The following is a 22,792-nucleotide window of genomic DNA, read 5'->3' on the forward strand; positions in this document are numbered from 1 at the left end:
TCCTGGTGTTGGATATTGCACTGAATTCACATCTTGGACGGACTATCAACCAGAAAATATATAAGTATTGTGGTCGAATATAAAGCTTGATTTTTCCTACATGGACAAAATTCTTAAGATCTAAACGTTTCACAGTGTCTATGAATAAGAAATACTCACTGATAACCCAACTTCCAGCCTAGCTCTTCACTGCTAGAAAACCTATCGACACATTGTAGAAACAGATATTATGTCTTTTAAGACGGACGTATGGAATAGGAATAAGATGTCTTATCAATTCTATCACTTAAACACTGTGATGAGATATAAGATGTTTGTTAGCAGTAGATTAGAAATCATCCTAAATCAGCCACCTTCTCCAGTTCTGTCCAACTCCAGCCAATCAGAGAACGTCTCATGACTATATCCCTCGCTGGTACCTCAGGAAACAAGGCCAAGGAGTTAAAACTAGGTCAAGGGTAAAAACGAGAAGTCAGTTGTCAGCGACAGGTCAAGGACACGAGATGGTCAAGCGCTCTGGAACCTACCTGCTCTAGTGACAAAAAAGTAAGTTATCACTCTTGAAGAGACTAAGTTGACTTTAGATGAAATATAACTACATCTCAAACATCTAGGTCAGACGTTAAGAGAAAAAAGCATCAGTTAGCTAATGATTCCGCATTTCAGAAGGATAGAAAAGAATAATCTCTAATTCATTATCTTTTCTTTTGACTTTCCTCTTTTTCCTTGGATTAGATTTTAACTACAAATACCCAACAGATGGAAGGCTTTCTGCTGCTGGTGGTGGTGGCGATGGTGGCGGCTGCTGGTGTCCTCGCCATGGATGACTCTGACGACTTTTATGATATCTCCATCCCTCCGGATAACTCGCTGCCACCATCACAACCACCCCATCAGTCGTCTGGCCTCAGCTTGTATGACGAGCCTCCTCCACTACAAGAAAGAAACCCAAACTACAAGTATGGGTCTCCTCACCAATCTCCATCGTCCAGTGGCCCAAGCCTGATATATGGACCTCCTCCTCCTCCTCCTCTCTCACCCTCATCTTCTTTGAAGTATCAGCAGCCATCCTCATACGGCAGGTGAGTAAATACTGCGCGTGAGTTTCAATAATAGCTTGTTTGATTATCAGCTATTTGTAATCACCGTTTTTTTTCTTTTTTTTTTTTCAACATCTCGGCGAGGGAATTCTGCATTCAATTGGTTCAGCCTCTTAAACTCCTTCTATTATCATAAAGCTTTTAAATCTTTACTGTATCATCAGCATTTACAATTTTAACGCTTAGCTTTACCCATTCATCCACTTTTATGGTACTATAGAATTGCTACTTTACACCTCTTCTAAAACTCACCCTTATTTGATGATTTCACTTTATCTTCCCTGGTTGCTCCATCCCAACATCCCAACATGTTTCGAAGCAATTATCACTGTCAGTGTTATCAATCTGGTTTAAAACTTATATGTTGTAATCAGGTCGTCCCTCACTCTTCTCTCTTCCATGGTGGGCATACCTATAACCAACTTGTCTTAATTTTGACATCTTTGTGGCGTACCCCTGGACATCTATTTTGGCCATATGTAGGACATGAATAGCTTGCTGTTTATGTGTGTGTGTGTGTGTGTGTGTGTGTGTGTGTGTGTGTGTGTGTGTGTGTGTGTGTGTGTGTGTGTGTGTGTGTATGCGTGTGTGTGTGTGTGTGTGTGTGTGTGTGTGATATTAGTATAAAAGTAAAAACAATTCTGTGTACCTTCGCTTGAATTTTTTTACATTTGACTTAAGCAAAACATAATCATTATCATTACATATTTCGCAATATGAATATATCCTGAATCAGTTTTAAGCTCGTTAGATGTATATTATTCTACCATAACACTGTGGTTTATCTGTCTTTGAATACTCTTCATCCAATTTTTTCCGTGGTATTTAGCTTAACTACCTCTATATATATCTCCCTTTGGATAAGTACATCAATTCTTTCAGTCTATCCAAGAGACCTATGTTTAGGACATCAGGATATTACCTCATCTGCAACTGTTCCTGTTCTATATTCATGGTTCTATACCGATTTTTTGTTGTTGTCATTTTCGTCTCCTTCTTACCAGTGCCTTTTCGCTTTTCGATGACTCCTGCGGACGTTGGAAGGCCCTAAGCGTGTTTCTGGTGGCGGGCATCGCGTTGGTGGGGTTAGCTCTCGTCTTTGGCTTATGGTCACTACCTCTGTCCGTCTCCGTTGGCGAGGACGATACATCCAAGCTCACCGACCCGGCCTTCACGTCTTCCGTCTACGAACAGATTGGAGACATCTCCAGGATTCTCATGGCCATCAAGGATACCACTGACAACCCAAAGCATGACCAGGGGAAAGAAGTAGATCAAGGGACGTGAAATAATAGATAGGAAGAGGAACTGCCGAAGGATGAGATGATGACGTGAGACAAGTTAATTTCTTTTTTTCCTATGAAGGAGGATGAATTCTACTCTTAGTCACCATTGTTATTATTTTTTCCCTTGATTTTTGATATACTGAATAAAAAGAAATAAGCAGTTTACAGTGTATTCATCAGCGCCATACTTATCAGATAAACAAATTTCATGTGTAGTCAGAGAGAATTTCTTTATGTCTTCTTTCACTTCAGCAAGAAGAGAATTTTGACTTTGATGCACGAGATGAAAGGAGACATCAAGGGAATATGGATGAAGGAAATAAAGACGGTAAAGAAAGACAAAGACAAGGGATAAAGAAATGATAAAGGAATAAGAAGTATAAAGGACAAGGTCAAAGAGAACAAGATGTGGCCGCAGGGTAGTGCATCAGAAAGTAAGATGATCAGTGGTCTCTCTCTCTCTCTCTCTCTCTCTCTCTCTCTCTCTCTCTCTCTCTCTCTCTCTCTCTCTCTCTCTCTCTCTCTCTCTCTCTCTCTCTCTCTCTCTCTCTCTCTCTCTCTCTCTCTCTCTCTCTCCGTGTGTGTGTGTGTGTGTGTGTGTACACAGAATTATTTCATTCATATATCAAAGGAAGGAGAGAAATACGCAACTTTTATGAGAAAAATCATTATATGATATACTTTCAGCTACATGATAAATACTAAAAGAAAATGACAAAAATAATCTTTGGGACATTTAAAGATTTTTCCTACAAGAACGTAGCCTTACAGTATGCCATTACCCACACTCGTCAAGGACAAATCAGCATCCCTGAGAGAAGTTGTACAACTGTGGTTAATTTAGTACATCTCTGGTGATTGGCCAAGGACAAAGTAGGATTACAGCGCACGCTATGTCGACCATGCAACTCTGGTTCGTTAGTCTTGACCAGTATGAATGTGTCCAGATATAGGACAACATATATATATATATATATATATATATATATATATATATATATATATATATATATATATATATATATATATATATATATATATATATATATATATATATATATATATATATATATATATATATATATATATATATATATATATATATATATATATATATATATATATATATATATATATATATATATATATATATATATATATATATATATATATATATATATATATATATATATATATATATATATATATATATATATATATATATATATATATATATATATAAGTAGACATATGGATACATCGTGGAAAGAAAAAATAATGAGGATAGTACTAAAATACGGTACATTTTGAGAATTTGGCAATGGATGTTGGATTTGAATATTTCTAAGTGGAATATGCCAATGATAGTGAATTTTTCACGATGATTCCTGATAATTCACGATATTCCTGAACCACAAGAACATGATGTAGCCAGTCACAACAAAAGGTTGGAAGAATTTATCCCTAATTCTGTTTGACTTGAGGAAGCTTGTCTCTCATTAATTAGCTTACATGTGAACAGATGACCATAGTCCTGTCACGGTCACTTAACTTATTTTCAACCTTTATGGAGGTTATAGAAATCATATTTCATACATCTATTTGGCAGCAAGATGTCAACGATTATCAACTAATAAGTATAATCTACTCTAAACCAGTAAGTCATTTACGGTGACATAGACAATGATGAAAAGTATATGGATGCATATTAATGAAATGTCACATTTCCAATTTACCCCTACTGTTACTAAAGAATATCTATAAGTCCTGATTGCTGATTCAAGTTCAATGTTCATTTCCTGTACCACATTTATTGTTGAGACCAGATCATGTTCTTGATCAAAATTCCAGCTTCTTATCTTAGCCAAGACGTCAGACATAGGCCAAAGTGGTGGACATTGTCTATGATTCTTTATCCTGGGCGACATTCTGGATTTCGTTTCTAAAACTGTTACCTAGGCAAAAATTAAAGAACCTAAACACAAACAAAGATTCGAGATTCGTGGCCTGGGCCAAGATTCTGTGTCAGATACAAATCAAGATTTAAGATTCTTGTCTATGGCCAAGATTCTAGACGTCCAGATACAAACCAAAAATCTACATTCCTGCCAGAGACCAAGTATGTAGCTTTCTTGTCTGGGTTCAGATTCTAGATTCATAGTGCAGAGCGAGATTTCAGGGCCACCATAACACTTCAGACTAACTTTTATGGTCAGAACTGTAGAGTTTTCAAGGATAGCTCCACACCTCTGATCTGGTGCCATCGTGGTTCTGGTGATGTCAGTCAGTTATCCAGCATTGAACAGCTGTACTTGTGGCACGTCTCAGCGTTCACTCCGGCCTTGAACTTACTGAAGAGGTGACTGTGCTTGACCGGCACGGCAGAGCTCAGGACCCTGTGAGGAGGAGGAGGAGGAGGAGGGTAGGAATGAGAGTTATCTCAACTTGTTTATACCTGAGCTTATTCATAACATACATGAGGAAGATAAGGGATAAGCATAACCCATTGGCACATCTTTATAACCAAAAGGAAGGTATGAATATAGGAACTTAGAAACTGGACAAAGGAAGAGATAAGAGAAAACACTCAATAATTACATCACCTCTAATCAGCTATAAAATTATACTGTTTCCTTTCCAGATTGATTCGAATAAATCTTATAATTCTTGAATGCTTACAGGATAGGATGACCCTTACTCTCTATTTTGATGTCATCCTTAAAAGTAATCAGAACGAAGCCACTTGCTGTGAATCCTTACAACACAAAATCTTATTATAAATTAACGAAAAAATAGATAAATTCTATAAAACTGGATACATAGCAATATGGAAATGAATGAGCAGGGTGATATAAAGTCATTTACAAAATAGATGATAATCATTCCTAGCATTTCAAATCAATAACCAAAGACTGAAAGCCAATGAACGAATTCAAGATTATTGCTTCTCCCGATGTTTTGTTTTACCAGACATTTGAAGTATTGAACGCCTTTATCTATACATTCTTAGAAAGGGAAAGATCTAAAAAGAAGTTCCTACGACAACTGAAAAGAAGCATAGTATATGATCAGGAGTATTCACTAAAGCAAAAGAATTTTTACCAACATTGTTCAAATTTTCGTTGGAGATTTCAACACAGCATAAAGTACAAATCCAAGCAAAAATCCAACGGGACTTCCCAAAATATATTCATCATATATTATAAGAATATAATATATATATATATATATATATATATATATATATATATATATATATATATATATATATATATATATATATATATATATATATATATATATATATATATATATATATATATGTACTGAAAAAACATTGGAAATACTTCATTTAACTGGATAATACATTTTCTGACGCCTTCCCGTTTACCAAACTTGCATTACAAACGACCGGTTAAACCGTTGAATATAATAATCAATGAGCCCCATTTAGAGATATCCATGAAAGCTGAACAGAAATGTAAAAGGAAAAATAGAAAAACGTTATATAGCGTAAGAATTTTACCAACTATACCAAATTGAATGGGAGATTTCAACAGACACTCAAGTACTAATCCACGCATTGCGCATCTTAAGAATGCTCGGGCATTCGCTAGAATGTTCCACATTAGATTGACATACCCTATTAGCGTATCAGGTGAGGACCTTGTACTCTATGAGAGATAGATTAATAAGTAAATCTACAGTGTATAAAGTAAAATATTTGCATTAGGATGGCAAGTCCTGCTAAACACATTTTGAGCTCAAGTGAATATCAATGAATCACGCATCGAAGGTGAAGATTCTAACGAACATCTGTGGGAAATTGATGCGAGACAATTATTGGAAGACACTAGATGTCTCTACTATTAAATTTCGTTTCCAAAATACCGCATTTCAGTCTCTAAAGAACTGTGAATCATTAGTATAGTAAGTTCTAAATCATCCTTCCATCATCTTGAATATTACTGTACGGGAGATCTTTTCACAATTTCACATATAACATTGGAGTTACAGAAAGCAGGTCTCTCTGCCTTTGGCAAAATACTCATGTGTGACATATAGTTCTCAGCATGCATATTATAAGTTAATGAACAGATTCATGCAAATAAGAATATTATATTTGGAATCTCCACATTCTTTACTTAAGGATCTCTGATTGCAATATCTTCACACCATAAGGCCAACAAATGGACCGAAATTGATTTTGAATAAGCACTCGCGAATTTTATCTTTCAAAATCCGCAAAAAATGGGATAATGTTATGCGTGCGAAATTATTTACCTTTATCTTTGAAAGTCATTAAAGAGAATTCGTGTATTTCTTTTAAGGCCACAGACGAAGGGTAACTTATATGATTATTATGAGACAAATGATCACAGATTTCATATTACTTTCTAAATCCTCTAAAAGTAAAAATGATAAAATCCATTGTGGCAAATTATATATATCATCATCCATCACACTTATGGAATAATAATCTGGACATGTTTTTTAAGGGTGCGGACTAACGGTAAACTTACAGACACCCAGTGAAGTGTGGCACAGTGATGTTTTGTTTCTGAGGTCAGGAAGCGAGTAAATGATACAGGTGGCGATGGTGCCGCTCCGTACCGCCCGGTCATATCCAGACATCAGCACCACAGGTGCACCCACCCTAGTGGTGAGCGCAATACTCCCTCCGCCAACCAGATACCTTCTCTTGTCTCAGGCTACGTGTGGACAGATTTCACAGCTACATGTTAGATTGTTTATCTATTCTTTTTTTTCTCTTAAGAAAGTGGTGCAGGAAGATTACCAGGTGTACGGACTATATCTTATTCTATCTTATCTTTGATTCATTTTCTTTATCCTGCTTTATATCAGATATGAGAAAACATATAGTTGTTTTTCTCGTTTCCTCTGTAAAGTGTATGTAGATAATTCGCGTCTGGTACAAGAGTTTTGTTCCCATTCATTCCAGGATCAGTAATCACTTTACGGATTAAGGAATTTTCTTTTGCACGGTTCTATTAAGAATTATTTCTTTACAGATGAGACTTTGAAAACCTGTTTCATTTTATTTTGATAATCCTTGGATAACTGACCTATTAGTGTGATTTACTGAATTAGTCTCAAGTTTAGATACAGTTCAATGCAAAACCAGTCTATTTCATCCATTTCAATTCCTGACTCAGAGAAGGGCCCTCAGTATCTAAACTTAAAGTTCATTATCTACGAATGTCTCAACCTTCTCCAGACGGTCTCTTTAATATACCCTGTGTTTGCATGAACCCTTGGTCGTCCTTTTTAGGTCTCAAACCCAACCTTCTTCCATCAAACCCCATTATACACCACGGAATGCCATTAATGGGAGAGCGTGGTGCAGTTTCGTTCTGTAGAGTAACCAGTAAACCTCCGTAGTGGGTGTCATTTACCGGAGCGAAATTGTGGGAAAACCTCAAGTACGTGAAGTGGTCGACGTACAGGGGGAAGGCACTGGCTGTGGCAGGATGATCTGGGGCGAGTTTGAAATATGAACTGTCAGTGTGTGTATGTGTGTGTGTGTGTGTGTGTGTGTGTGTGTGTGTGTGTGTGTGTGTGTGTGTGTGTGTGTGTGTGTGTGTATGTGTATGTGTCATAACTTTGTCATAGACAATCGGGTTCTGTCTTATCTCATCCATGTGGCCCTATGTATTGTCCTCCGGCAGATGACGTCGTAAATGGGTCTTCTGTCCTTTCCGAGTACTATCATATACCATATTACCTTCAACTCACGAGATCATAAGGTTTCGCTGGTAGGGTTTGAGGTTCCTTGCCACTGCTCCCAGCTCACACACAACCCTCTGCATGCACCCGTCTGATTCCACGGCCGCTAGGTACACGTTCATCAGATGCTGCGTCAGTTCCTCCATAGGAGCATCGGGATCTGAGAACAAGATCAGAAGCTAGAGACAAGAATAGAATCTAAGAACAAAGATATTCGTCTTGTTGAGTAATGGTAAATGCGATGCTACAGATATCTGCAAAGATATTTTTTGTGATTAATAAGATCATTTTTGTTAGATAATAGAAATGAAGGCTGAAAAGGTATAGATCATATGGGGAATATTTTTGAAAAATTCAGCAGATCTTAACATATCTACAAGATGGTTCGTTGTGATATCTCTTTTCCTCACAACTTACAACATTTGGCGGTGAAACTGAACTTCCAGCAAAGTTTATGACGTAGAACTTTTCCGGTTGATAAACATTTTCACCCATGGGTGTCTGAAACATATATCACAATGGTAAGAACCTGCTGGAAAAAAAAGGGCCCTGCTCCTGTGGGGCCACTTTAGCATTCAGGAAGCTAGCCATGTCCACAGGAAGGGACTACAGGTCTAAAAGTGTGGTGATGTGTTTATGTCTTTTTGGGGTGAGCACAAGACAACTGAATCGATGTTTAATTGTTGCAGAAATGAATGAAGTCGAGAGTGCACGTGTCTGGAAAGTATAGTTTCAGATGGGTATATCCAACTATCTATCTATCTATTTACTATTTATTTCTCTCTCTCTCTCTCTCTCTCTCTCTCTCTCTCTCTCTCTCTCTCTCTCTCTATATATATATATATATATATATATATATATATATATATATATATATATATATATACAGTGTGTGCGTATTGCATATCAAGTCAGGTACAAGACCAGGCCATCATACGGAGGGATCACACCATCGTGCTCAAAGGGTGATTCATGAATCGCAAAGGTAATTCACCAACATCCAAAAATAACTTTATAAAAAGACGAATCAAAGAATGTAGAGGGACAACGTGGTGGTACGGAGTATGGAAGCATCAGTTAGCAATGACTGAATGGGTTTGGCCGAGGTCGCATAACACCTTGCAATAAAGAAAACGCTTCCCACACGGGATCTGCTAGATGGTTAGTTACAGAAGTAACAGTCCCATGTACAGGAAGCAGATGGACAGCGTTGCCTGCCAGCCTCCCATCACAACAAATCATTTCACCTGGTATAGTATACTCCCACGACTGTGTTATTCATCTTTACGTTGATGGTAGAAAACAGTTAGACGAAACTGTTCATCATGGAAAATGCGATGAGTAATTTCTATTCTTTCAGAAATGGTGGTTCATATCATCGAGTCAGTATGAAAGATTCCAGTTGAAATCTGAGGCATTTAGCATTGCCATCTAACGGTCGATGATCAAGTTGTGAGTAGTCCTTAACATCTGATCTTATTTCAAAATTTTTCTCAGATTTTATCTAATTTCATAAGATTATGCTTATCAGAATAACCGAAGAAACACGGTATTGAATTATATGTAGAAAATGAAGGGTGATAGAAAATGGGAAAGAAGAAAGATTATCTTCCATCTTCACTGTATGAGGAAAGGAGGTAGCAAGGCAGTCACTCGTTTGGCTAGTTGAGAAGAAACAGCCACTTCTGTACCATGGTTACAGGTGTTAGAGTCGACGGCAAGCACATACACACACACACACACACACACACACACACACACACACACACACACACACACACACACACACACACACACACAGCTCACAAGAGCATTGACCGAAATGACACTTGTAGAACAGAGAAGTGGAATCATTATCATGGCGAACAGAAAGGAAGGATTCCAGAGAGGTGACGACAGGAAAGCTGATAAAACTGAAGGTTATTCAGTTGAAGTCGCTTTGGACGAAAGAGAGGTGAAAGAACAGCCACTTCTAGATATGTAAGTAGTACTCCTAACAGTACTGAGTAAGACTCCTGTATATACGTAATAGCAGCTCAGAAGAGAAATAACTTCGACAAAGATATATTTTTGCACAGGCATATACATGCGCTACAAACACGAGGTTTTATAAACAGAGTTAAAGAAATTGCAGACTTTCTACCTACCGTCAGCTTCTCGCTTGCTTCTGTAATGCGTATGTTGTGGCCAGATAGCAGACAAAGCCAAGACGGCCAGGGTGGGCAGTGCCAGTACGCTGGCCGCGTCTGAGGCCACTTGATAAAAACGAGGCATGATGGACCGCGCCCGGGACCAGAAGCTACGAGGCTGTGCCCACTCTCGCCTATAATATCGCGGGCGCATGTAGGAGTCTTGTGAGTAGTAGCTGTGGGATTGGGCCTCAGCGGGAGTGGCCGCTAGCGATATGAACGCCAGCAGAAGGCAGGAAAGCAAGAGGGCAGCGGAGGTCGCAGTTGCCTGTAATAACAATGAGGTAAATTACTCACCCGCGTTACGACGGCGACGACGACTGTTGATGGTAACGAAGTTAGGGAAGAGGAGGGAGATGCCGGTGATGAACAGGGCTGGCAGCACGTAAGCCAAGTGGTTCTCCTCACTCTGAGGCTGGTGGTAATAGCCTTCTTGTCTATGGATCTGGCCCTGGCGACCTGCCATCGATGGTTCTCCATCGTCAAGCGCTGAAAGACGGGTATCATCACGGAAGGCGCCAGCAGCGAGGGCATTGGAACCCTGCAGATAGGCTGCGAGCAACGGCAGCACCAGCAGGATGGAGCAGTGCGTGCTGATGGATGCCATGGCGATGGTAGACTGACTCTCCTGGCGACGCCATCGTCGACCTCTCCTCCCCATGCGTCAACACACGCATACACCAGACTGGTAACAAGATACCACAAAGAGCCCGTGGTCGCCTATGCAGGCGACAGAACCACCTCTTCGTGAGTTAATTACCACGTTCAGCCACAGGCAGTTTCCGGGTGGTAATATCATCCATAATTTGCTTATTCACCACATCGTTTACTGACATTATCAAGAAATGAAAGCCCATTACCAAACCACTGGAAAGTAGAAAGAGAGAGAGAACTCTGTAACAGTGGGCAGAAGTGATGAGTAAGATTGAACAATATATTTTCCATGTTCTTTTATCAGTATCGTCTTATTTCTCAGTCATGAATCTAGAGATATTTCGCGTATACAGCGATAGCAAACTGAAAACCAATAAATACGAGACGAACGAATATATTTTGCAAAGTACAACTATTTTTGGGATTTTATGCCGGGTGCAATCATACCAATTCACCTGTAATACACACACACACACACACACACACACACACACACACATATATATATATATATATATATATATATATATATATATATATATATATATATATATATATATATATATATATATATATATCCCTAGTCTCCCCTCCCTTGCCCTTCCCACAAGACATGCCTTGCAGGAGGACGACCACTGACCAAACCGCACTATGCATCTATGGCAGCGGCGAATGAGGAGACATTATGCAGATGGTTATGTCTGCTGCAGGTGCGTGGCTTCGAGGGAGCCGAGCGGGTGGTAGAATGAGGTTACAGAAAATGAATATGTTAATTACCTTCTGCATTTAACTCTTATGTGGGCCAGTTGCATATGGCGAGGCTGTAGTAAGCTATCAGCCAGACACAATACATACCGTAAGAAACTTGTTGAGCGTTAGAAATTATGTCGCCATGAATTTTTTTGATTTCTGTTCTCTAGGTCCCTCTAATACACCACAATAAGTACTGTCGTATTATGCTTATGACCTTGTATTCACATCCTCACGTCCTCATTCGCTCACATCTATTGTCTAGCGTCTTCAGGGAGGGTGGTGGAAACCTGCAGTCTATCAGAGGACACCTTTCCGTGCTGAGGGACGCCATGCTAATACTGAACCCAACTATCTTGACATCGCCATCGTTGACCTCTCCTCGTCATCATCCTCATTATAGTTCCCAAGGAGAGGAGATGGGGAACACTTCCCACGTATCTCCTGCACAGGGGGCATTCGAAGCCTTAGATGTTGCGCTATAAATCTCTTCTGTGTTTATTGGGACCGGTATGTGAACTCGGGCCGATAAGGAGCGTCATAAGGGTGTTTTAGGTACTGGTCAGCCATATTGGTTGAAATAAGGTCAGTAGAGAGCTAGGCGTCTTTGGAAAGATTTTTGTAATTTGTGATGAATGCACCTCTCAACTAACCTGACTGTAGTAACGAGTTCAACCAATCTTGTGAAGCTGAGAGGGACTATTTGACTGCAGCTGCGGTGGAAGCCAAAACTACAGACGAGGTTTTTGAGATGTTAATAAGGCTTGATGAGAGTGGGTTTGTTTGGCTTCCTGGCACATGAGAGGACTCTCGCGTCCTTCTAAAACACGAAAGCCTTGCCTGTGCCTTTGAACGTGGACCAAATTTAAAGATCTGAATACTAGAGACCCTGGTGCTTTGGACAGCCGTTCCTACGTTTCAAGTAATACAAGACATTGCGGTCTGCGAGAGAGTAAGTTCCCAGTGACGCATAGTTGAAAAACACCTACTGATTGTAACCCGTCGGAAACATGTGTATTGACATCTCTGGCAATTGCTCGGCCTCTCAGAAATTATTCTACACTGTCATTTCCATTACTGCTTTCACTAGTTTGCTTATCTTAAAATCTGGTTATCTTATTACTTCATACTTTGGCAGGGACGTCACGCGGTCTCAATGAATCCAGACAGTATCAAAATACTCTCTCTGCTGGCCTATTGTCACGTTGTGATAAAGCAATTTTTTTCGGGCTGTGGAAGATACCTTGCAACCGTTTTGCTTGCGAGGAAGATATTTCACCAATGTTTTCCAAACGAGGAAGATATCTCACCACTGTTTTCTTAACGTGGAAGATATCTCACTACTGTTTTCTTAATGTGGAAGATATCTCACTACTGTTTTCTTAACGTGGAAGATATCTCACTACTGTTTTCTTAATGTGGAAGATATCTCACTACTGTTTTCTTAATGTGGAAGATATCTCACCACTGTTTTCTTAAGGTGGAAGATATCTCACCACTGTTTCCGTAACGTGGAAGATATCTCACCACTGTTTCAGTAAAGAGGAAGTTATCTCACCACTGTTTTAGTAACGGAAGATATCTCGCCTCTGTTTTGGTAAGGAGCTCGATATCTTAGTGTTGTGTTACTGCTATAACACAGCATTTAATGACAGGGATAATATCTTATCACTGTTTTACCGTTGTGATACGGTGTTTTGTACAACAAAGTTCTCATTACTGTCTGACCGTTCAATACACTGTTTCAGTGAAGGAGAAACATTTCAAATTATAGTTTGCTTTTATCATACAAATGTCTTAATAACGAGAACAAAATCCTGATTGCTGTTTTCCAGTGTAGAATACTCTCATGATAAAAGGAAAATGCCTGTTATCTCTGGTTTATTGTCTAGACATTGTCGTCTTCGTAATAGCAAAGCCGTCTTGCGTGTCTTTCTATACCGCTGTAGAACTGAAATAACAAAGGCCCTAGACCTTAAAGAATATGCATGATTGTAATATATTTACATCAATATTCCTGAAGAGTTCTACAGTACACATCCACATCTAAAGGGGAAACAATTCTTCGTTCAATTCAGCAAGAGTACATCGGCAAGTATATCCTATCTCGGAATCTTACATTAACAGTTGCTATATAATCATTCTTGATATATAAGTCGCTAAAAAATGATGGTTATTATATTGGCCAGTCATTTGCTAACACAATCATTCTTGATATATAGGTCGCTAAAAGATGATGGTCATAATATTGGCCATCATGAAAGGTAAAAACCAGCCAGTGAAGATGATAGTCATTGAAGGCAATGAGTCAGTAAACGTGATCAATGGAAGTTAAATACGTAGAAATTATCATTTGATAAAGAAGTCAGTCAATAAATGTCGATCAGTATATAGATATCAATCAATGAATATGATCACATAATGTAGATGTTAGTCAATAAAGAAATCACTCGAAAAAAAAAAAAAGGTCAGTTCAAAAAATAATTTCAATCAGTTATGGTGAACGTTCATTGAAGGCGATCAATCACTCAAGATGGTCGCCACTCATTAGAGATATTCAGTAGACTAGTCAGCCCAGAGTCCAAGAGCGAGTGCACCATGGCTGAAGCCCTTGGCTTGGGTCATATGATCAACATCCCCCTGATCGGAGGTGTCCGAACTGATCGTGGTGAGGATCAACACCGACCCTGAACTCTCCTCGCTTTCAATACCGTTCTAAAACTCAGTCGTTAAAAAAAAGACAGATTTCTGTTCATATGTCAAGTCGTCGACAGCGACTATCTCACCATCCTACAGACAGACGGACGGTCGAGGTGGCTGGTTGTTGCAGCAGCAGGAGCGGAGACAGTAGCGTAGGGGTCACGGAGCAGCGGCACACTGAGCAAGGCACGACGCCCTAGCTGACTTTATAGCACTTGAGCCTCTGGGTGTATGGGTGACGATGCCAGAAGGAACATACTCCATGCTGCCGGAGGGTTCCTAGCCCCTGGGGGTCACGCGCGCTGTTGTTTTGCGGGTCCCTGGTTGGGTGTCTTGATAGTTCTATAGCCTCGATTTAATCTCAGAAAGGATGTCTGGCAGTTTTAATTCTTCATATGTACATGTCGAAATGGGGAGGAGCTCATTTTCTGGCTAAAATCTGCAGTCCTAGCCAGCTCTCTGTCATTATATAACACTACTGCAACAAGTGCTTGTTGTGGTTAGAGGATGATACAATATGATACTCTCCAATCACTTGCATGGATTGTGAAGACGTCACAGCCAGTCATGGACATTATCCAATGGTGACACAGCTCGTATGATATGACGTTACTGCACAGAAGACTTATGCCAGCCAGGTGGACATAATCTCAACGATAGTTCGTGGTTGAAGAGATGACGAAGAGCTTTTAGGAAACTCTGATTGTTTAGTACATACGTGAAGTTTTTATCATATATATATATATATATATATATATATATATATATATATATATATATATATATATATATATATATATATATATATATATATTATATATATATATGATATAGAATGAACTACGTGTTGGTCCGAGGGGACTGCCCATGGCTGTTCCTTCGATTTAGCGGTATAGCTTACCTCACCTGCCAGCCAGCACCACACACAATAGCTAGGAAACTAGCGCATGTTGGGTCGGTCGCTGGCTATGCGTTGTGAAAACCTGGGGTGTCGCGAGACGCCGCCGCTGAGGGTGACAGCACTCATGGATACACTCGTAATTACCGGCAGTCGTTACCACCACTGTAGGATGTTGTTACGTGACCTACATATCGCCGCGCGCCCCCCAGGTACAACCCATGGCCTCGGTAACAGCACACGAATCTATTCCCTTTGTCTACGACGTATAGGAGGGCCGGGTGTAGTAGAGACAGAGGGAGGTATATGCTCTACTGTAAATCATGACTGGCAGAGTGTTTTGCATGTGGCTCTGTGTAACATACCATTGGCATCGACCACTCGCGTAAACTTCCTTTTAATATCTTATCTAAATAAGATAGTTAAGGGATCTTATCAGATTTTAGCCACATTTATTCCCATATGGAATAAAATATAACCTTTTTTTGATTAACCATTAACCTGAAGGATGACTGTGATCAAGGCAATCTGTATGGGTCATGCTACCTCGAGTGAACGCCACCAAGTGTGTGACGATAATGTGAGTGAAGCCAGTGCCATGGGTACGACCCAGACGGAGAAGCGGGGAAAATGAGGTACCTTGAGGGACACGTTACATTACGGTAGATTAGATCATAAGACATCAACTTCAGGTTAGTCATGAGATTTATTTCTAGATAGATAGTGTTTCTTTTCCCTAGAATGAAATTCAGGAAATTCAGAGTCACTATAAACTGTATATGATTAGGTCGTAATTCAGAAAATTCAGTCAATATAAATTGTATCTGATTAGGTCGTGATTCAGAAAATTCAGTCAATATAAATTGTATCTGATTAGGTCGTAATTTTCCAGATTTTCGGAAGATAAACTGATTACAGAACATATAAAAACATAAAGTGATTCATTTGATTTTTGTAGTTCTTATTGAAGTAATTCATCCTAAAGCTTGATTTATAAAATTGGATCAATCATGAATTCTATATGACAGTAAAATTCCAAACATTCAAAAGATAGATTAACATGCAGAACATCTGGAAATGACGCGAGTCTTTGTATGGTAGCAACTATATGTAAACAACACAGTGTGGTGGTGGAGGAACGAGTTACACCGCAGTGAGGGAGGACCAGGAAGGAAGGGCTGGTGGTGGAGTCCAGTATCACCACCACCGCCTCCGCCACCGCCACAACCACCGCCTCCGCCACCGCCACAACCACCGCCTCCGCCACCGCCACAACCACCGCCTCCGCCACCGCCACAACCACCGCCGCCGCCACCGCCACAACCACCACCACCGCCGCCGCCACAACCACCGCCACCGCCACCGCCACAACCACTGCCTCCGCCACCCATCCTGACCCACTGCCACACAAGTTGACCCCCAATGGGGCTCTTTACCACCAACCCTCCTGTGCCATTGCAAGTTGAGGCTTCCAAGACTCTCTAGCTAAATGATTCACCTCCTACAGACTAGCAGTGACTGGTTCTGGTAAGAGAACGCTGTATATGCATAATTGCACATACATACACATCATACATACTCACGCTATCACCCAAATATACATGTGTACACATAGTAAACACAGAGGAGTTGCAGAATACACATACACAGGAAGTGTTTAAGACAATGGCCCTCTCAGCTTTCTCCAGCCATCACTTGGATCTCATCCAACAGCTCGGGATGAATCTACGGCATTCATCCCGCCATCGTCACTTCCTGCCACCTGAGATCACTTGTCCCCAAGGTGCAGTTCGACACCATAACCACATCGAACCTTCGACGACATCGTACAAATTTTTTACAAGAACTGTCCTGTCCTTATCACAACGGACATCATCAATAACCGTTTTTTATACGTGTTATATTTAGAAAAAAAATCACTTTGAATTTGCCACGTTTGCTGACGACTCAGTAACCATTACGATCATTACTATTACTGTCATTACCATCGTTATCATTATACTAGCATGACATATACACCATTATTGTCATAGTATCAAGGATACATCATCATGTTGATATGAAAGGTATACCAATCATCATGCTAGTATGAAAAGTATACCAATCATTATATCATTATCAAAGATACAATACCATCATCATACTAGTGTGATAAGTATACTAATCGTCATACTGTTATCAAAGATACAGTACCATCATCATACTAGTGTGATAAGTATACTAATCGTCATACTGTTATCAAAGATACAATACCATCATCATACTAGTGTGATAAGTATACTAATCGTCATACTGTTATCAAAGATACAATACCATCATCATACTAGTGTGATAAGTATACCAGTCGTCATACTGTTATCAAAGATACAATACCATCATCATACTAGTGTGATAAGTATACCAGTCGTCATATTAGTATGAAAGGTACACCATCATCATTCTAGTATGAAGGTATACTCAATATTGCGGAAGCAGCAAACAATTTCCACCTTTATTTCTGAGTTCGTGTATTTACATCATTTTTCTATAGTCTTGATGTTAAGACTGCTGCTGGTCTTGCATCCTCTTTAGATTGAATTGAATACCGTTGTATAAACTTTGTACCTTCAACATTTTTTCATTATGCATCTCTGGGCTTCACTCTCTTCTTCACCTCTAAAAGAAACTTGTTCTCGTTTTCTTCTTTTGCCTAGTATCTTTCTCTTGTTTTTCATTCAAGATCGATCCTCATTGAAGACTTCTCCATGATATCTTTGACCTCATCTTTCCACCAGTATGTCCAATCAGCGTACATATACTTGGCCCTAGAGCCAAGGCTCACATCAAAGGAAGCGATCTCACTGAGATCAGAAACCAGTCTTCCGTAAGGAACAAAGTCTAAATGATGAGAGGCACAGTGGAGGCGCTCCCCTGCCCTACACCCAGACCCGGTTCCGGAGAAAATGTTTCCCCATAGCCAAGTGTTCGGCACGAAGCCGTACAGATGTTACCAGCCAGTATAGACATTTCTCAAGGGTGATACCTCATCAGAAAGATGAATGCAGAAGGGGGAAAGACTAGATGTTGATAACATCTCGACATTCTAGAGGGATGAGTAATGGTATCGATATATGAGAGTACTTATATAATCTTCTTTGTGAAGAAGCTAAGTGAAACTTTTTCGTATCATTTTTGAGCTTTCTCTTTTATTTCATGTCTGTAATTGAAGAGTTTCTTATATACATGTGTATTAGGAAATGACGATGGAAACTCGTTGAAAACATGTTGAGGATCAGGTCTTAGGATATGCAAACTTAAGATACTTTGTCTTCTTTTTACTGACACAAAGACATGCAACCAACCTTCGATGAGGTAGGACGTGTATCAGCGGTGCTCTAAAGCCCTCTACAGGTCAGCATATCGACCTGAACTCTCTCTCTCTCTCTCTCTCTCTCTCTCTCTCTCTCTCTCTCTCTCTCTCTCTCTCTCTCTCTCTCTCTCTCTCTCTCTCTCTCTCTCTCTCTCTCTCTCTCTCTCTCTCTCTTCCCTCCTCAATCCTTTAGCCTGGATTACGCCTGACTGGACCCACCATCTTCACATGAAACAAGAGTGTCTACCCTCATCAGAGTTGCGGTCACCCAAGGTTAAACAACATGACACTAACATATCCTTCGGCCCTCCGACCGCTCAAGCTGTGACCCATCGACACCATGACAGTGATATACCACCACAAGCACCATAATGCCTTGACTTATCGTCCTCCACTGACCGACGTCCGTCACCTCAGTCACCTTGCATTAACCAGCGCCCGTACAGATACAAGAACTGTCCTACACCTAACACTGTGAATGTCATAAACAATGCATGAACAAGTGCGGAGTTAAATACCCAAATATTTTAGTATTCCCATAGTTATGGGTCTGGCAACTACTAAATTACTGTAAAGCAATCAATGTGAAAATGTTCACCAGTCAATGTTTATCATTAACTACATAATATATGTCAAAACCGTATTGATACTGTTTAACAAGTATGTAACTTTACGTCACTTAATGTTCACCATTAGATACATGATGTAAGTCAATACTACTGCAATTCAACCAGTATGTAAATTTACATCACTGAATGTTCAACTGATCACCACCAAATGGCCATAAGATATGCGTTGTAAAACTTCCTGTAATATGTAAGTAGACTTCACCCGTATGCATATCCAGGCCCCGCTCTGATCTTAGTATTTTTCATGACTGACAAACTAGCTATAGTCATGATCCCCAGTTATGCCATTCCTCAACTGTATGTTATCAGCTGAATGGCTGCCTGAAGTCAATAAACCTTTCTATATTAATCTGATTTTTTCAACGTGTTATACAGATGTTTTTTTATTTACATGACTTTTACGTCTTGTTTACGTCATAATGGACAGAAAATACGCGTTCTTTAAGATATGACTTGAAGAAAACTCCTTACAGCAGCAAGCAAACTTACTGTCACTAAGCTACAATGATAAACAAACTTGCCTTTATTCAGTAACTTTCATTCCGTTGAATCAGTTGAGTTATCTGATGATTCAGTGGTAGTGGGAGTGGAAAAGGCTGTATATGGTAACGCTATCTGCTATTGCCAACGTGCGAGAGACTAGTGTGTCAAGTTAACGCGCTATGAAAGCAGGTAGCGCTATGAAAGCAGGTAGCGCTACAGCTCTCACTTTAGAGAGTCCAGATATCATAGACGTTTAGAAACTACATCTCATGTCCATGGCTCGGGGTTCAGACAGAGAGATAATGACTTAACCGAAATCTTTTTAATTACTTCCATATTTCGAAAAGTTGTGAGAAAGAGAGAATCTCGCATCAGAAGAAGTGAACGTTCTATTGATGTCATATGTTCTTATTTCCTACGACAATGTTATGATTATGGGTATAGAGTTATATCTTACCAGTTTGAAAAGTTGCTAAATCAAAGAGGGTTGGATATTCGGGGTTTAAGTCCTCGAAATCACAGTCCCCTGTCCCCAACCAGAACACAAATCTTACCGTGGTTTCCAGTGAACGCTTCATGTGTTGTAGTTCAGTCCATTGACGGCACTTCATCCCCTGTATGGCACATCACTCCAATTTACTCTATCCTGTGTGTTCAAACCCCGAGAACTAAAAACCCCTTCATCACTAATTCGATTTTCTTTTTCTTGTATCCTTCACTTCTAACACATATATCCTCTGTGTCAATCTCTCCTAACTCATTCGCTCTATATGTCCGAGCCATTTCAACGCGGTCTCTTCATCATTTTCAAACTTTATAAAAAGATAATGGTTGAAAGTGTTGGAAGTGGAAGGTCAAAGAAAGGGGAGATCGAACTGGAAATGTGAAGACAGAGTGGGAACAGTTTTCAGTGCTCAGGGCGTAAACACGCAAGATAGAGTAAATTGGAACGATTTGGTATACTGGGGGCGACGTTCTGTCAAGGGACTGAACAAGGAAACATAAAGAGTTCAAGAAAAATCACAGTAAGGTTTGTGGGAACTAGTTTGGATAGGGTGATGTGATTCCGGTCTTAAACCCCAAATAATCAAACATCCTTCATATAGCAACTCTCCTATTCTAACACACGAAGACTCCTTTGGACGAAAGAAGCACTGGTCTCAAAAGAAATATAAGACGTAAAAGTAATGTTGTCAGTGTCATTATAATGGTAGACCACTTCCATGATAGATATGAAAAAAAGTTACACATACAAGCAAAAGATGTTGCACAATTGACCTTTGAATGTGAAAATAAAAGACCTACTTTGATGATACATACATCAACAGGTAGTAGTGAATGGAAGGCAGCGGATGAGAGTTACGATGTAGTAACATACGATAAGGAAATGGCGATCAAATATATCTGCACAGAGAGTAGCAAGGCAGCTTGAAAACCCCCCCGCGAACCGAGGCTGAGCCAGAGGATGAATGACCTCGTGACCTTCACCATCCGACGTGAAAGAGACCGTAAACGGGAAGCGGAAGAAAGCAGGTGGGGTATCATTACCTCCGTGCATAATGTAAACCATGGGATACACGAGGGGATTCTCTCTCTCTCTCTCTCTCTCTCTCTCTCTCTCTCTCTCTCTCTCTCTCTCTCTCTCTCTCTCTCTCTCTCTCTCTCTCTCTCTCTCTCTCTCTCTCTCTCTCTCTCTCTCTCTCTCTCTCTCTCTCTGAGTGATTCCCTGCCCGTATAATTCTGGACACATCGTCTAGACCTGACCAGCAGACACAAAGGATGATGCAATATCAGCAAAAAAAGAAAAAAAGATGACATTCCTGGTAACACAGATGACCATCTTTCTCCTGAACTCCTGCAAAATAAGAAGTACTACATCCAAGAACAAAGGTGTAAGCTTATTGTCACAAACTCATTCTTGAAGGCAAAGATAATGTCTCTAATAATTGAGTTAATTGTTCATCTTCCCCATTCATTACTTTAGAACTGACGATAATTCTATCCTAATTCTTATTAATATATATCATCAGATGTATAAATGAATTATTCTTAATTCATTAATAGATTTTGATTTATATCATTGAGAAGAAGTCTGAGTATGGAGCATTTTTTTCAAGGATGTTCCATTAACGAGAGAAAATATCAAGTAATCTAAATCTTAAATTCCTTGCTTTCAATATCTTCTTCGTCATATTGGATGTATTCAATAAAAAGAGGGATATACAGTAGAAGGCCATTGTATTTACAAAGTTCGGGTAGACACAGGTACCATATTTTGTCAATTTCTCAGGTCAGCAGTGATACAATACAAAATTAGAAATTACGTATACAAAATATATGAGTGGAAACCACGAATGGGTGCTGTGAAATATATATATATATATATATATATATATATATATATATATATATATATATATATATATATATATATATATATATATATAGAAACATAAGATATTTGTTAAAAAGAATCACATAATTGCACACAAGGAAAAGCTTGAGTGAGACAGGATATGTATCTATGTATGTACAAGTGTGAACTGTGAAGTATAAGCGATAGGGGCCTATGACTAAGATCTTTTCAATTCTAGAAATGCTACAGCTTCTTCACTTCTGCAGTATTCTCTCTTCATCCAGTGAGGAGGACAAAGAACTTTCTTCTCTTTATCCTCCGCTGGAAGGCAAGGATCTGGTCACGTCTCTGGGGAGAGCGGCGTGTTGCAAGAATGCTGCATAACCGAGGACAGAATTTGACGAGTGATTTAACTCGATGGAGAGGATCATGGCACTGAGAAGGAGGGTTGGACTGTGTTCTTCTACCTAGTGTGTGGGGGTGGGAGTAGCCTCTGCTGTGGTCAGCATAGCAGGAGAAAAGCCAGAAGAATGATGTGTGGTGCAGAGAGACTGATCGTGAGATGAAAGGTACGGTGCTCTTTCAGATTTGCATCTTTGATTTGCATGAAGTAATTTAGCATAAAAATCAATAATAGTGATATCATTAAT

The 22,792-nt window shown here is 39.6% G+C and overlaps 2 protein-coding genes across 4 annotated transcripts; one reads left to right on the top strand and one right to left on the bottom strand.

Annotated features, from left to right (window-relative positions):
• Positions 1-417: 417 nt before the first annotated feature.
• Positions 418-2,548, top strand: LOC139764150 (uncharacterized). Its single transcript, XM_071690693.1, has 3 exons — positions 418-546; positions 760-1,082; positions 2,105-2,548. The coding sequence occupies exons 2-3, from the start codon at positions 760-762 to the stop codon at positions 2,385-2,387; spliced, it is 606 nt and encodes a 201-aa protein (XP_071546794.1). The 5' UTR covers positions 418-546; the 3' UTR covers positions 2,388-2,548.
• Positions 2,549-3,632: 1,084 nt separating this feature from the next.
• LOC139764151 (uncharacterized) lies at positions 3,633-15,100 on the bottom strand. Of its 3 annotated transcripts, none has more exons than XM_071690696.1 (4): positions 14,514-15,100; positions 10,621-11,190; positions 8,133-8,294; positions 3,633-4,782 (listed from the first exon to the last, which is right to left on the bottom strand). In XM_071690696.1, the coding sequence occupies exons 2-3, from the start codon at positions 10,982-10,984 to the stop codon at positions 8,140-8,142; spliced, it is 519 nt and encodes a 172-aa protein (XP_071546797.1). In that variant the 5' UTR covers positions 10,985-11,190; positions 14,514-15,100; the 3' UTR covers positions 3,633-4,782; positions 8,133-8,139. The 3 variants fall into 3 exon arrangements, with proteins under 3 accessions (XP_071546797.1, XP_071546795.1, XP_071546796.1); XM_071690694.1 differs by having other exon boundaries at positions 8,144-8,294; positions 14,514-15,084; XM_071690695.1 differs by lacking the exon at positions 10,621-11,190 and adding an exon at positions 10,282-10,591 and having other exon boundaries at positions 8,144-8,294; positions 14,514-15,063.
• Positions 15,101-22,792: the final 7,692 nt, after the last annotated feature.

This window comes from Panulirus ornatus, chromosome 48 (assembly GCF_036320965.1).
Source record: "Panulirus ornatus isolate Po-2019 chromosome 48, ASM3632096v1, whole genome shotgun sequence".
Taxonomy (NCBI): domain Eukaryota; kingdom Metazoa; phylum Arthropoda; class Malacostraca; order Decapoda; family Palinuridae; genus Panulirus; species Panulirus ornatus.

Coding starts and splice junctions, on each gene's coding strand:
- LOC139764150 (XM_071690693.1), top strand. CDS start 760: ATGGAAGGCTTTCTGCTGCTGGTGGTGGTGGCGATGGTGGCGGCTGCT. Junction 1,083..2,104: donor CAGCCATCCTCATACGGCAG/GTGAGTAAATAC, acceptor CCTTCTTACCAG/TGCCTTTTCGCTTTTCGATG.
- LOC139764151 (XM_071690694.1), bottom strand. CDS start 10,984: ATGGGGAGGAGAGGTCGACGATGGCGTCGCCAGGAGAGTCAGTCTACC. Junction 8,295..10,620: donor TCGTCGCCGTCGTAACGCGG/GTGAGTAATTTA, acceptor TCTTGTTCTCAG/ATCCCGATGCTCCTATGGAG. Junction 4,783..8,143: donor CAGCGAAACCTTATGATCTC/GTGAGTTGAAGG, acceptor TCCTCCTCACAG/GGTCCTGAGCTCTGCCGTGC.